The following is a 14,026-nucleotide window of genomic DNA, read 5'->3' on the forward strand; positions in this document are numbered from 1 at the left end:
TAATTGTTAACTACACAGGAGGCTGAGATCTGAGGATTTTGGATTGGAGCATGTCCAGGCAGGAAAGTCTGTAAGACTCTTCATTTAACCAGCAAAACCCAGTCCTGTGGCCTCAGTGGTAGAGAGCTAGTGTTCTGCAAAAAAGTTCAAGGACAGCACCCAGATCCTGAGTTCAAGCCCCACTACTGCCACAAACAAAACAGAACAAAAATTCTGATGGAATTCAGATTTTCATCACTTGGCAGAATCGTAATTGCTAAGATCACTATTTGACAAGTAGATTTTCTGGAACTTAATTCAGTAAAAATGATTTTTGAAGTCTGAAGGCTGGATTCTACAGACTGTAAAGTTGCAAGTGACAAAAATTTCAACCTAAACAGGTGCTCAGGACCAAAAGGTCCAGGCATATTTTGATTTGAGGGAGAAATTAGCTCCATCTCCCGTTTTCTTTATTCTTAGATTCCATTCATAATGGACCCCCCCCCCATCCTGGAGAAGAATAATATTTTTCTCTGTTATACTTTTGGAGGGGAAGAGAAGGGAAGGGAGTAGAGAAGGGAGAGAGTGGGAAGAAGAGAGGGTACAAGCTGTGCCACCTTTTGTCCAGAAGTCCTAGCAAACATTTTTTGTCATATGGACTCAGATGGAAATACTGTATTGACTTAAAGCTGATAAAAGAAGGATGTTGAGCTTAAAATAAATATAAAGTAGTCATCCCAGATGGAAGGGGAGCTATATATGAGGGATCAGTGACAAGCATCCAATATAGTAGTCCCTACAACCAGTTTGCTAAATGGAATAAACCTAGTATAATTACTTATAATACTTTTATGATGATATAATATTTTTGTGATAATTATTGAAATGTTGACATGCTAATTTTCTGATCCATTTGACTCTGGATTTTCTTGTTTGTTTCCCTTCCCTTTTTCTCCTTTGCCTTTCCTTCTTGCCGCTTTCCCTCTCCTCTCTTCTCATGTTCCCCTCCCCCTTGATAGAGTCTCTAACCAGAGAATTCATCTGGTAAAATGGCAAACTTGTTTGCCTCTGTCTCTTGTGCCTGATAAATTACCAAACTATGAATGTTTTCATTTACTTGAAAAAAAAAAAAGATTTCAATACTGTTTTACTGAAGGAAGAGTGACAAGAACTCACAATTTAATGAAAAATTTAATTTTCTAATGACAAAGTAGGGTTTATTATGTGTTCAGTGATTTGTATCTCAAGGAATGCTGCATACTTAAGGAATTTGGCACGTTTCCATCCTAACTGTGGCTTTCAGTAGTGGTGATGCCCAACAGTATGGGAATTATTGGATGATGTTGAAATATTTGAGTAATAGAGTGGGAAGGAGGAGGCATATTTAATTTGAAACTGTCTACTCCCTACTCTCCCTCTGTATTGAAACTTGAATACCTGGTAAGCGATTGAATTAGCAGGTGCTGTTTATAGTATGTTTTGTTCAAAAGGAAGAGGTTTGCCCTGTTTACTTCCTCCTCATTAGTGGGAAATATTTTGTTGTTAGCGCTGCCTAGTTTTGCTACTGCAGTGGCTAATTTCATATACAGGAGAAAGAGTGTGCTGCAGCGAGGCAGGTTTTCCTGCCATTATAGCAATTATATTCAGATGGTAAATATTTTCTGTGCTTTATAGCTCGGCTGGCTCAAAATTGTGATTCTTCTGCTTTAGCCTTCTGAGTCCTGAGGTTGTAGTTATGTACCACCACACCCATTTCCATTTTAGATACATTGCAAGTCTAAAATAATGGGGAAGTAGAGCTGTGTTCAAAGTGATAGAGTGCTAGCAGCCTTGAGCAAAAGAAGTCAGGGACAGTGCCCAGGCCCCTAGTTCAAGCCCTACAATTGCGCGCGCGCGCGCACGCACGCACGCACGCACACGTACGTGCGCGCACACACACACACACACACACACACACACACACACACATTGTGTTTTTTTTTTTTGGTACAGTGTATTGAACTCAAAACCTCACCTAGGCAGGTACTCTCCCAATGAGCAACACTTCCAGGAACTTGGCTAATATTTAAATTATGTACTTCATAGTTTTAGATCTAATTGTGTATTTTTCATAAATTATGATAAGTTAGGAAGGATGAACCATTTAGAAGTCCTTCCTTTTGAGAAAATGGTTTTTCTTGTTAGTGAAGGTGAAAGAAAAACTTTCAAAAAGCCCTGTTTATTTTTTTCATTTCCTTCTCAAAGTACAGATTAGGAATACTTACAGCATTTTAAAGCCTTATTTAGAAAGTACTCTTTTTTGTTACAAAGATTTATCTTTTTTTCCATAACCTGTTGTACATTCGAGTTACATATTATTTTAGATCCTCCATTACTATTCCCTAAGCTCTCTCAGCTGTTTTCTCCTGATGACTCATGAGAGAAGAGGAAGTAGCAACAGGAGAACTTTTCCTTAATATTAGGTAACTAATGGATATTTTTGGATTGGGATTCATGTTCATAAAATTATCTTAGGTACATTTTAATTTTTTTCTTACAGTTTTCCAATTAACTATTGAACTATAGTGTTGAGTTTTTAGAGTTTTTTTCTTGTTAGCTTGTTTGGTTTGGTTTTACTGTGTAGCCTAGAATAGTCTGGAACTTTCTTTTTTTTTTTTTTTTTTTGGGTCCGGTTGTTGGGCCTGAACTCTGGGCCTGGGCGCTGTCCCTCAGCTCTTCAGCTCAAGGCTAGCGCTCTACCACTTGAGCCACAGCGCCACGTCCGGCTTTTTGCTTATGTGGTGCTGAGGAATCGAACCCAGGGCCTCATGCATGCAAGGCAAGCACTCTACCACTGGGCCACCTTCCCAGCCCCTAGTCTGGAACTTTCTATGTAGCCAAGGTTGGGTTCTGAATTTACAATTCAAATTGCTGGGATTATACGCATGACCACCTCCTCCAGGCTTTTAAAAAATATAAAAAATTGTTATTATAAAGGTGATGTACAAAGAGGTTACCGTTTCATAAGTCAGGTAATGAGTACATGTCTTTTAATCATTGGCTTCTGTTCGTTACGCACTTTTTTGTGTGCCATGGAACATAACTTAATCTCTTTCTATTACACTTACGAAGATGGCTTTCTCGGGGTTGGGAAGGTGGCTCAGTGATAGAGTTCTTGCCTCGCATGCATGAGGCCTTGGGTTGGATTCCTTGGCATCACATAAACAGAAAGCTGGAAGTGGTGCTGTGGCTTAAGTGGTAGGGTGCTTGCTTTGAGCTGAAGAGCTCAGGGACAGACAGCACCTAGGCCCAGAGTTCAAGCCCTATGACCCACAAAAAAATAAAGATGGCTTTCTCCTCCCCTAACTTAATTGTCCATATTACTAACCTAAAGGAGCAATGAGAGAGTTGTCACTTTCAGTTTTTGTATGCTGCTGTTGCTAATCTCAAGAGTATGGTGATTCATGTTGTCATTATGTTTGGAGCACCTGCAGAGCACCTGTGCTCTTGTGGGCACACAGCAGGACGTTTTGTGGGCTGATCAGTCAGTGAATTCTACTACTTTACTAGCAAAGAAAGTCAGCCTCATTTGCCTTAACATGAGTTACAAAGCATACTCCTGATATTTGTATTTATTTACTTTTTGTGGTACTAGGACTTGAACTTAGGGCCTCAAGCTTGCTAGGCAAACACTTTACCATGAGCCACACTCATAATAGAAATATTCTTGATTGGTATATGAAAGTATTATCTTCAGTGATCTAGCAGAATCTAACATGTAAAACATAAAGCTCTTAAAAAATAAATTCAAACATGCTGTGTCTTTATAGTGAACTTTTCAGTGAAGAAAATCTCAAGACCTCATTGTTTAAACGACTGAAAAATATAGTTGGGTTGTTAATGGTGCCAGGGCTTCATGCGGGCACTCTACCATTGAGTACATCCTCAGCCCCTCTTGGTCAATCTTTTAGATTCATCAAGATTTTTTTTTTTTTTGTTGGTCGTGGGGCTTGAACTCTGGGCCTGGGTGCTGTCCCTTAGCTCTTCAGCTCAAGGCTAGTGCTGTACCACTTAAGCCACAGCACTACTTCCAGCTTTTTCTGCTTATGGGATGCTGAGGAACTGAATCCAGGGCCTTATGCATGTGAGCAAGCACTCTACCACTGAGCCATCTTTGCAGCCCTACCAAGAATATTTCTGTTTTCAGATTGCTTTTTTTTTGTACCCATTTGAACTGTCTAGTAATGATGAAAGTTGGACAAACATTTCTCTCATCAGCCTATGCATAGAAGTATGCAAATTATTTAGATTTAGGTGCTCCTTTTTGTGTTTTGTGTAGGCATTTTTGGACTCTGGAACCAAAGTACTGAAGTCCTATTATGAATATAACATTTTAAAAGAAAATAGGTTATCCATTGTAATGAAAAAAATCCTCTGAAAAATACTTAAATATGAGATGGCAGTCTTTTTCTCTCAGTCTAAATTAAGCAGGTAAAATACTACTTAACATACCTGAAATTATTCTTGGCAGTTTCCTAAAAGCTACACCTGTGTGCTTCCAGTATTGACTGTGGAACTGATAGTATAATGCAAAGCCCACATTCACATGTAGTTTATGTACAGTGTATTGTTCTGTGCATGTCAGTTGTATTGTCAAAAATGAGTTTGGAGTTGTGCATGGTTTGCACACCCATAATTACAGCCATGCAGAAAGTTGAGACAGGAGATATGGTTGGAGGTGTTTGAGAAAAAGTATGAGCTCCTATCTAAAATATAAGCTGAAAAGTAAAAGGGCTAGGGGTGTGATTCAAGTGGTAGAGTGCTTGCTGTGCAATCCCCAGTACTGCAAAGTAAAAAGAGAGAACAGTTTCTATACTTTCACACTTCTTGGAGCTTGTCTGGTTTTATTTTCCTAAGTAATTTAGTCATAAATACTTGAATTTTCTTTCGGGGGTGGGGGACATGGGAAGGGTCACCTGTTTTACTAAAAGAGATTTAAAAATTGAGAATGAAGCCTGTCCCTTTAAAAAACATACAATATTGCTGTGTGTGGTGGTTCACACCTAATTCCAGCTACTCTGAAGGCAGAGTTTGAGGGGCATCATGGTTTGAGACCATTCTCAAGAAAGCATTAGTTGAGACCCCCATGTCAGCCATTAAGCTAGGCATATTTATGTTTGCTTGTAGTCCTGGCTATGGGGATGTAAAGAGGAGGATCACTGCCTGAGGTTGGTTCTAGGCAAAAACTTAAAATTCTGTCCAAAAAATAAAGCAAAAAGAGGTGTGGTTTACATGGTTAAGCTTTTGCTCATCAAACATAAGGATTTGAGTTCAAACCCCACAGTGCCCAAAAAATTAGGGCAAATGTATAATAACATTTGTCATTGTGACCATTTCAGCACACAGCTCAGTGACAGGAAGTATATTCATTTATATCCTTGTGCCGTTGTCCCCATCATCCATCTCTATAACTCTTCCTCTTGCAAAACTGAAACCTTTACGTGTATACAAATACTTCTTCAGCTTCCTTTAATTCCTGCTAACTGCTGTTCTGTTCTTTGTCTCTGAATTTGAATACTCTAGGTGCCTCACAGAAGTGTAATCATGCAGTGTTTGTCTTTTGTGACCAGTTTTAGCAAAATATCCTCAACAATCTATGTTGTAACATATACCATATTAACATCCATGCTGTATCATTCCCTTCTTGTTTAAGGCTGAGTACTATTTCACTGTTCTATAGTTCTACATCACATTCTGTTTATTTACCTATTGTTGGTTTGTTTCTATCTTGATTATTATCACTACTACTAAGAACTGGGTATACAGATAACCTATTCAAGACTCTCCTTTAGTCCCCCCCCTTCCCCCCCCCCCCCCCCCCCCGTCATGGGTCTTGAGCTTAGGGCCTAGGCACTGTCTCTGAGCTTTTTTAGCTCAAGGCTAGTGCTCTGCCACTTGAGCCACAGTGCCAATTCAGGCTTTTTTTTTCTGTGTATGTGGTACTGAGGAATCGAACCCAGGGTTTCATGCATGTTAGGGAAACACTACCCCCAAGCCACATTTCCAGTCCTCAGCCTTTAGTTTTTAGAGTATATACTGAGAAGTAGAATTGAGATGATTAAAAAAAATTCTGTTTTTATTTAGTTTTTATTCTAGTACAGGGCCTTGAACTCAGAGCCTCATGTTCTTTTGTGTTCTTTTGTCTTATGGTACTTTACAGATTGAGCCACATCTTCAGTCTACCTTTTTTTGTTGGTTATTGGAGTTAGAATCTTGAGAACTTTTCTTTCCTTCAAAGCACTATCCTTAGCCTCCTGAGTAGCTGGGATTCCAGGTGTGAATCTCCCTCAGTGTGTAGCTATTTTTTATTTTGAAGGACTTGACATATAGATATCTCAGTAGTTGTACCATTTTACATCCCCACCAATAGCACACCACACTTTAAAGTTTTCCACATCCTTGCTTAACCCATCCTCAGGATAATAGCTATCCTCATTATCATTCTGAATTGTATTGCCCTAGTGATCGGTGTTTTTGAACATCTTTTGCATGCTTACTGGCCATTTGTTATTTTCAGAGAAATGTCTATTCAGGTTCTTTGTCCATTTTAATTGGGTTTTTATTTTGTTGTTGAGGTCAAGGAGGTTTCTTCTTTTTTTAAATATTATGGATATTAACCCTTTGTTACATGTATGTTGACATTATGACATTAGATTCCTTCCTTCCTTCCTTCCTTCCTTCCTTCCTTCCTTCCTTCCTTCCTTCCTTCCTTCCTTCCTTCCTTCCTTCCTTCCTTCCTTCCTTCCTTCCAGATTTCTTAGAAGACATAAATCAACTACTTGGAGGAATGAATTCTTTTTGTTTATCTTTAATATTTTTACATGTAAACAATGTGAATGTTGTAACACATTTAATAAAATTCAGATCCATTGCAGTTTTTCTCCCTGGAAGTGAATGCTATTAATATTTTGTTGAGTCTTTTTTGCCAGCATAGAAATTTGAATCTGGTAAAGAATGAGAACATTATAGACTACGCTATAATATTTCAAGTTGTATGGTTGGCTTGAATGGAGTCTGTTGTGACTTGTGATTAGTATCTGAGGTCTTTGGATATTTGGGGTTGGGGAAGAGCTAGCTGCAGATTGATGATTTTTACATATAAGGCAGCAAAAAGGATTCTTTAGAAAAAATTGCCTAGAATAAAATGCATGGTTTAGGTAAACTTACTTTCTTCCCTTTCTCTCCTGTGTTGTCTGTGCAGTCCCCCACCAGAAACTGAAGTTCAAATTAATGCTGCTAATGCTGGACTTCCACAGTTAACTGTGTGATAGAATTCCGTCATGTCAGAAACCTAACTCAGATTGACTTAAGCAAAGAATGGAACTTACTGGTTTATGTAACTTACTTGTTGGGCGAGTATAGCTACTTTAAAAAGTACCTAAGTAGGCTTCATTACTAAGTAGGCTTCTCTTTGGCTGATGGATTATGTCTGTAAATCTACAAACTTCAGAAAGAGCACATGTCTTCCTAACAAAGGCAATGTGAATTTTATGATTGACTTTTTCTCAGCTGGGATTTATGGGCTTGAATCACCTAAAAACTTATGGATATCTGTATGTGGCCAACATCACCTAGCTACAGGGAAATGACAATGGAGGAGTATACTTTACGCTATACCAGCCTGTTTGGGAATATCAACTTCCAAATGCCCAGGGACTTTTCACAACAAAAGCTTACTTCTCACTCATACTGTGTTCCAAGTCCAGGTGATAACAGGGCAGCCCGTGTGGTGACTCAGGAATCCACCCTATTGTCCATCTTCCTCTCCTTTTGAGGCCTCTACAATGGCTTCATCAGGGAGAGGGAGGTGGGGGGGGGGTTGGGGACAGAAAAGGTTGTGTGTAGCTCTGAATGCTTCAGCCTGGTACTTGAAGCAGTGCTTACTATGCAAGAGGCACTTGAACTATGACCTCACTCCCAAACTTTATACTTCTTCAGTAGCTTTAGTCACATTTACTATTTTAACTATCTTAGTTATTGGAATAAGATTTGAAGTGTGTTTTGGCTTTATCTACTCGATATGGGGAAGTTTGACATCTCAAATTCTACTAAATTTACAAATATTGCTAAATTTGAAGTACTTGTAACAGATGGACAGCCCACCATAGCTATTCCTCCTTATGTAGCAACTTTATTGATGCATAATTCACACACAATATAATCACTCTTCTTTTTTTCAGAAGCTTTTCTTTTTCTTTTTGTTTTTTTGTCCTTTTTTTTTTTTTTTTTTTTTTTTGGTCAGTTGTGGGGCTTAAACTCTGGGTTTGGCTGCTGTCCCTGAGCTCTTCAGCTCAAGGTGAGCACTCTACCACTTGAGCCACAGTACCATTTCTGGTTTTTTGGTGGTTAATTGGAGATAAGAGTCTCATGGATGGTTCCTGCCTGGGCTGGCTTTGAACTGCGATCCTCAGATCTCAGCCTCCTGAGTAGCTAGGATTACAGGCGTGAGCCTGCACCAAGCTAACATGCCATTTTAATATTTAAAGTTTGATAATTAAGATTATTTTTACAATGACCAAAATACTAAGGCCACCTCCCCATTAAGTTTTTTAAGTAGTTGTACAAATGGGTTTCAGTTCAATAAGTGAGATTATGAAGAATAATTCACTCTTTAGAAGTATAGAATCCAGTAGATTTTAGTATATTTGCAGTTGTGCAATAATTAGCACTGATTTTAGAACATTTTCATGGTCCACAAGGAACCCTCTAGCAGTCATTCTCTTCTTTAGGTCTGGGCAACCATGAATCAATCTCCAGTTGTCTGGAGAAAACACTTCCCTCCCTACTCCCCACAGTGCCACTTCTGGCTTTTTCTGTTTATGTGGTAAGGAGCAATCAAACCCAGGGCTTCATGCATGCTAGGCAGGCATTCTACCACTAAGCTACGTGCCCAGCACCTCTGCTATTGTTTTTTATCATGCTAATATAAAAATGTTTATTTTATTTCTTTAATCATATGATTTTTTTTGCTTACCTGTTAAAATGTTTGAGTGTTCATCTGCACAGTTCTTTAAGTTATATGCACTTGGGTAATTTCAAAATATTAACATATTAATAAATATTTTGATCAAAAATGGAGGCACAATGCTTTCATTCTTTACTTTTCTTTGTAAGTTAATGCTGAGTAAATTTCTTTTCTCCTCCTCATCCTCGTCCTTGTCCTCCTCCTTCTTTTTTTGTTGGTTGTGGGGCCTGAACTCTGGGCCTGGGCACTGTCTCTCAGTTCTTCAGCTTAAGGCTAGTGTTCTACCACTTGAACCACAGCACCAGTGCCACTTCGGGCTTTTTCGGCTTATGTGATGGTGAGGAATCGAACTCAGGGCCGCATGCATGCAAGGCAAGCACTCTAGCACTGAAACACCTTCCCAGTTTCTCCCACTTTCTCAGTTTTCTTTGTTTTGGTCCTGGAGCTTGAACTCAGAGCCTAAGTGCTGTCCCTGAGCTTTTTTTTTTTTTTTTTTTTTTGTGTGTGCTCAAGGCTAGTGCTTTACTACTTGAGCCACAGCCACACTTCTGCCTTTTTTTTTTTGTCTTTTGGTTGGTCGTAGGGCTTGGGTGCTGTCTCTGGGCTCTTCAGCTCAAGGCTAGCGCTCTAACCACTTGAGCCACAGCTACACTTCTGGTTTTCTGGTGGTTTATTGGAGACTTTCTTACCCAGTGGCTTTGAACCATCACCCTCAGCCTCCTGAGTAGCTAGGATTACAGGCAGGAGTCACTGGCTCCCCGCTGGCTTTTCTTTTTCTTTTTCTTTTTTTTTTTTGGATAAGAATCACAGAATTTCCTGCCTGGGCTGGCTTTGAATGGTAATCCTCAGATCTCAGCCTCCTGGGTTGCAAGGATTACAAGTATGAGCCACTGGCACCTGGTTAGACTGTCATTTCTAATATTCCCAGTAACTTGCACAATCTTAGAATACCGTACACAATTATTTGTAGAATGAATAAACAGAACTAAGTAGAATGAATCTGATAATAATTAAAATAGGTTATTTTTGTAAAATATTTATCTGATAGATTGTAGAGCCATTTAGATTATAAATGTTTCTATTTAAAGCAGTGAATCTCTATTTGTGATGATAGACCTGGTTTTTTTTTTTGTGGGGGAGGGGATGGGATGAGGTAAAAGACCATGACTTTGGTATCTGATGCTTTAAGCTCATTGACAGGTGCCCTAACATCTGAGCCATGTCTCTTAACCCCATAGATGGACCAGTTTTTATTTGTTTCTAATCCATTGTGTGTACTCATTGTTGTGAAGTAGTAGAAGATGACATTAAACAGACATGCAAAATACAGGCTATTTTTGTTTTTGATTCTACAATTACTTTTCAAAGAATCCATAGACTCTTGGAGGGGTGTGTAGATTGTACTTTGAGGGGCATGATACAAAGCATCTGTGGTAAATGCTTTCCCTTATTTAATTCTCATAAATCTATGGGGTAGGTGTTGGCACCAGATATAGGAAACTAGGGCATAGAGAGATTAAGTAAATTGACCAAGGAGCTAGGGTTCAAACTATATATGTTGGTATGCTTATTTAATAAAGATAAATTAAGGTAGCATTTTTGTTAAAGAATAGGCATGGATGGAAGCAAAGGTCGATGAGATCATCTAATTCATCTGCCTAAAAAGAGAAAAGTTAAGCTGGGCCTTAGTAGCTCATACCTGTGAGATCTGAGGATCACAGTTCAAAGCCAGCTGGGACAGGAAAGACTGTGAGATTTTTTATCTCCAATTAACCACCAAAAAAGTCAGAAGTGGAGCTGATGTTGCTCAAAAACACCAGGGACAACACCCAGACTCTGAGTTCAAGTCCCAGAATCAGCACAAAAGGAAATAAAAAAAGTTAAAAATTACAGAATGATTGTCATATAAAAATAGTTCTGGGGGCTGGGAAGGTGGCTCAGTGGTAGAGTGCTTGCCTTGCATGCATGAGGCCCTGGGTTCAATTCCTCAGCACCACATAAGCAGAAAAAGCCTGAAGTGACGCTGTGGCTCAAGTGGTAGAGCGCTAGCCTTGAGCTGAAGAGCTGAGGGACAACATCCAGGCCCAGAGTTCAGGCCCCAGGACTGGCAAAAAAAAAAAAAAAAAAAGTTATGGAAGATGGTGGGAGATCACTTGTTCTCTTATCCCCATAACGACACAATGCCTGCTTACATTTTACCTTATTTAATATTAAAAGTCTCTGATTGGCCAGCTAAAAGGGTCAGGACATTTCTTTAAAATAGGTCCTTATGCTGCATACTCTTATTTTTTTTCTTATTTGACAGCTTAATCAAATCATATTTATTTAAGCAGAAATAAGCTTTCTATGTATCAGTATTTTAAGAACAAAACATAATGATCATATGGTAGTAGATGATCACATTGCTGTTGTCATTGTTTTATATTCTGAAATTCTTAACATAATTAAGTCAGAAACTTTTGAAGTATTTTAATTTCAAGAACACTATTGTATTAAATTAAAAAAAAAATCTTCTTCCTATAGAAATCTGGTTAAGAAGTACTGTCCCAAACGTTCATCCAAAGATGAAGAGCCAAGGTAAATGACCTGCTTGTGTATTTTTGCATATGAAAAACTTTTTAAAACTTATACTCCTATTATTTAACAAAAATGTGTGATTGTATTTTTATGAAGCTATTTAAAAAGTTTGTTTTAATAAATCAGTGCTTATACAAGAGGAAATTAGTGTTTATCTTGTAAACATAAATACTAAAGTAGTTTTCTAGAATGGTGGAAGTGGAGATTTCCTTTGGGTGATGGTGAGTTTGAACCCATTAGAGTCATGCCTTCTAGCCCTCTTTTTGTTTTTGTTATTTTTCAAATAGTTTCACTTTGTGCTTAAGCCAGACTGTGATCTTCCTTTTTACAGTTCCCTGAGGTTAAGTGGGATGTGTGGGTGCCATTGTGTCCAGCTCTTCTTTCTCCTCATGTTCCCCCTCCCCTGCCCCCCTTGGCACTGTAGTTTGAACTCAGGGCCTCGTGCTTGCTATACAGGCACTGTTACCACTGAGCCGTGTTTCTAGCCCAGATTTTTATTGGTTATACTTGAAATAGGGTCTTGCTTCCTGACCAGGTACATACCTGGGCAGGCTTCACTTGTTAGGCCTCCAGCAGCTTAGGACACAAAGCACAAGCCACTGAATCCTGCATTCCATGGACTTTTTTTTTTTTTTTTTTTTTTGCTGCTGGAACTGGCTTTCAACATAGATTTCAACAATCTCAGCCTCCAAAGTAACCACCGGTGCCCAGCTAAAGTGGGAATTTCTTTTTTCTTTTTTTTTTTGGGGGGGGGTTTGGTCGTGGGGCCTGAACTCTGGACCTGGGCGCTGTCTCTCAGCTCTTCAGCTCAAGGCTAGCGCTCTACCACTGAGCCACCTTCCCAGCCCCTAAAGTGGGAATTTCTAAGCAAGTTATATTCTAGAACTCTCTTAGTCTCCAGAAGAAAAGAATTATTTTCCCACTCTTTTTTTAGTTCTCAGCTTCTGAGATTCTACACTTAGAGGGAGTAAACAATCTGGCTGGATAATTTAAAAGGATAATGAACAGTGAAAAGGTTTTTAATTTTGTATATGTGAGTGTGCCTGTGTATGTGTGCATGCACAGTTCCTGGAGGTTTGAACTCAGGGCCTAGGTACTATTCCTAAGCTTGCTTTTTGCTCAAGGCTAGTGCTCTAGCACTTAAGCTATAGCTTCACTTCTGGCTTTTGGGTAGTTTATTGGAGATAAGAGTCTCTTGGACCTTCCTGCTTGGCTGTTGATTTTTAGATCTCAGCCTCCTGAGTAGCTAGAATTATAGGCAAGAGCCACTGGTATCTGGCATTTAGGTTAGTTTTTAAGCTCTGAGTAAAAGGTGAGAAATTGCTTATGAGCTATTTGGGAGTCTGGCTGTAAAATACAGAATCAAAAAGATATAAGACTTAACAAACACACTTGTATAATTGTTAGGATTTTTTTGTTTTTAGTAGAACTCTGTATGAGCTGTCAATCTTTAACTGTAAACAGAGTGTTCCTTAGCATGTTCAAAGTAGATCCATACATTGTAATATAGTGATTCTCTTTGTTTCTCTCCTTCCCTCCACACACATTTTTACCCTTATTTTTGACCCTTCTTATCCCTTTGATGCCAACCATAATGGCACTTCCATTCAGGATGTGGGCAGGCAAACAGACAGCTGCATCCAGAGCTGATAACAAAGTTGTTGTGTAGATCAGTCTTCGAGATGCATTTGAGTGGTATGATTGGCAGGTTCTGTCCTCGAGAACAAGCAAGCACATCATCTCTGCAACAGGCTCAGCTGCCAAGCCTGGGGATCCAAGGTCATTCCCAAGCTCAGGCCAGTCAGTTGGCAACCTAAGCGATTCCACTATGCCCAAAGAGCCTACAGGTAGTATTCTTATTATTTTTTGGCCCCAAATATTCGTTTGTTTATAAGTTTCAGGCTACTTGAAGATAATCCGACATGTACAACTTGAGTTTAATGTAGGAGTCTTTCCATATGAAATCAATTTAGAACTGGTAGCTGGGATTTAGGTAGCATAATGTTTAAATTTGTCAATTGTTCAGTATAGTCTATACCTCAGTAAAAATTTTATGACAGAAATAAAAAATAAATTGCACCATTTTTATTTATTATTCTTTTTTGCCAGGTTTACCTCGTGTATCGCCTTTTTTAACATCCTTAATGAGTTAAATGACTATGCAGGACAACGAGAGGTAGTAGCAGAAGAAATGGCGCACAGAGTGTATGGGGAATTAATGAGATACGCCCATGACCTGAAAACTGAAAGGAAAATGGTAATTTTTATCTGGTTACAGTAGCTGTATGGAATATTTTTTCACAGAATTACTTTGGTTTTTAAAAAAGTGTGTGATGATGGGCTGGGAAGGTGGCTCAGTGGTAGAGTGCTTGCCATGCATGCATGAGGCCCTGGGTTCCTCAGCACCACATAAGCAAAAAGAAAAAAGCTGCAAGTGGCACTGTGGCTCAAGTGGTAGAGCGCTAG

General features: G+C 39.1%; 1 protein-coding gene across 3 annotated transcripts in view; it reads left to right on the plus strand.

Moving 5' to 3' along the window:
• Positions 1-14,026, plus strand: part of Fnbp1l (formin binding protein 1 like) — a 93,441-nt gene that overhangs the window by 33,311 nt on the left and 46,104 nt on the right. For all 3 annotated transcript variants that reach the window (XM_070007694.1, XM_070007692.1, XM_070007695.1), the window contains exons 3-4: positions 11,507-11,560; positions 13,670-13,817. In XM_070007694.1, coding sequence (XP_069863795.1) covers positions 11,507-11,560; positions 13,670-13,817 — 202 coding nt within the window. The remainder of the gene's footprint in view (positions 1-11,506; positions 11,561-13,669; positions 13,818-14,026) is intronic.

Source organism: Dipodomys merriami, unplaced genomic scaffold (genome assembly GCF_024711535.1).
Source record: "Dipodomys merriami isolate MVZ:Mamm:240054 unplaced genomic scaffold, mDipMer1.0.p SCAF_7, whole genome shotgun sequence".
Taxonomy (NCBI): domain Eukaryota; kingdom Metazoa; phylum Chordata; class Mammalia; order Rodentia; family Heteromyidae; genus Dipodomys; species Dipodomys merriami.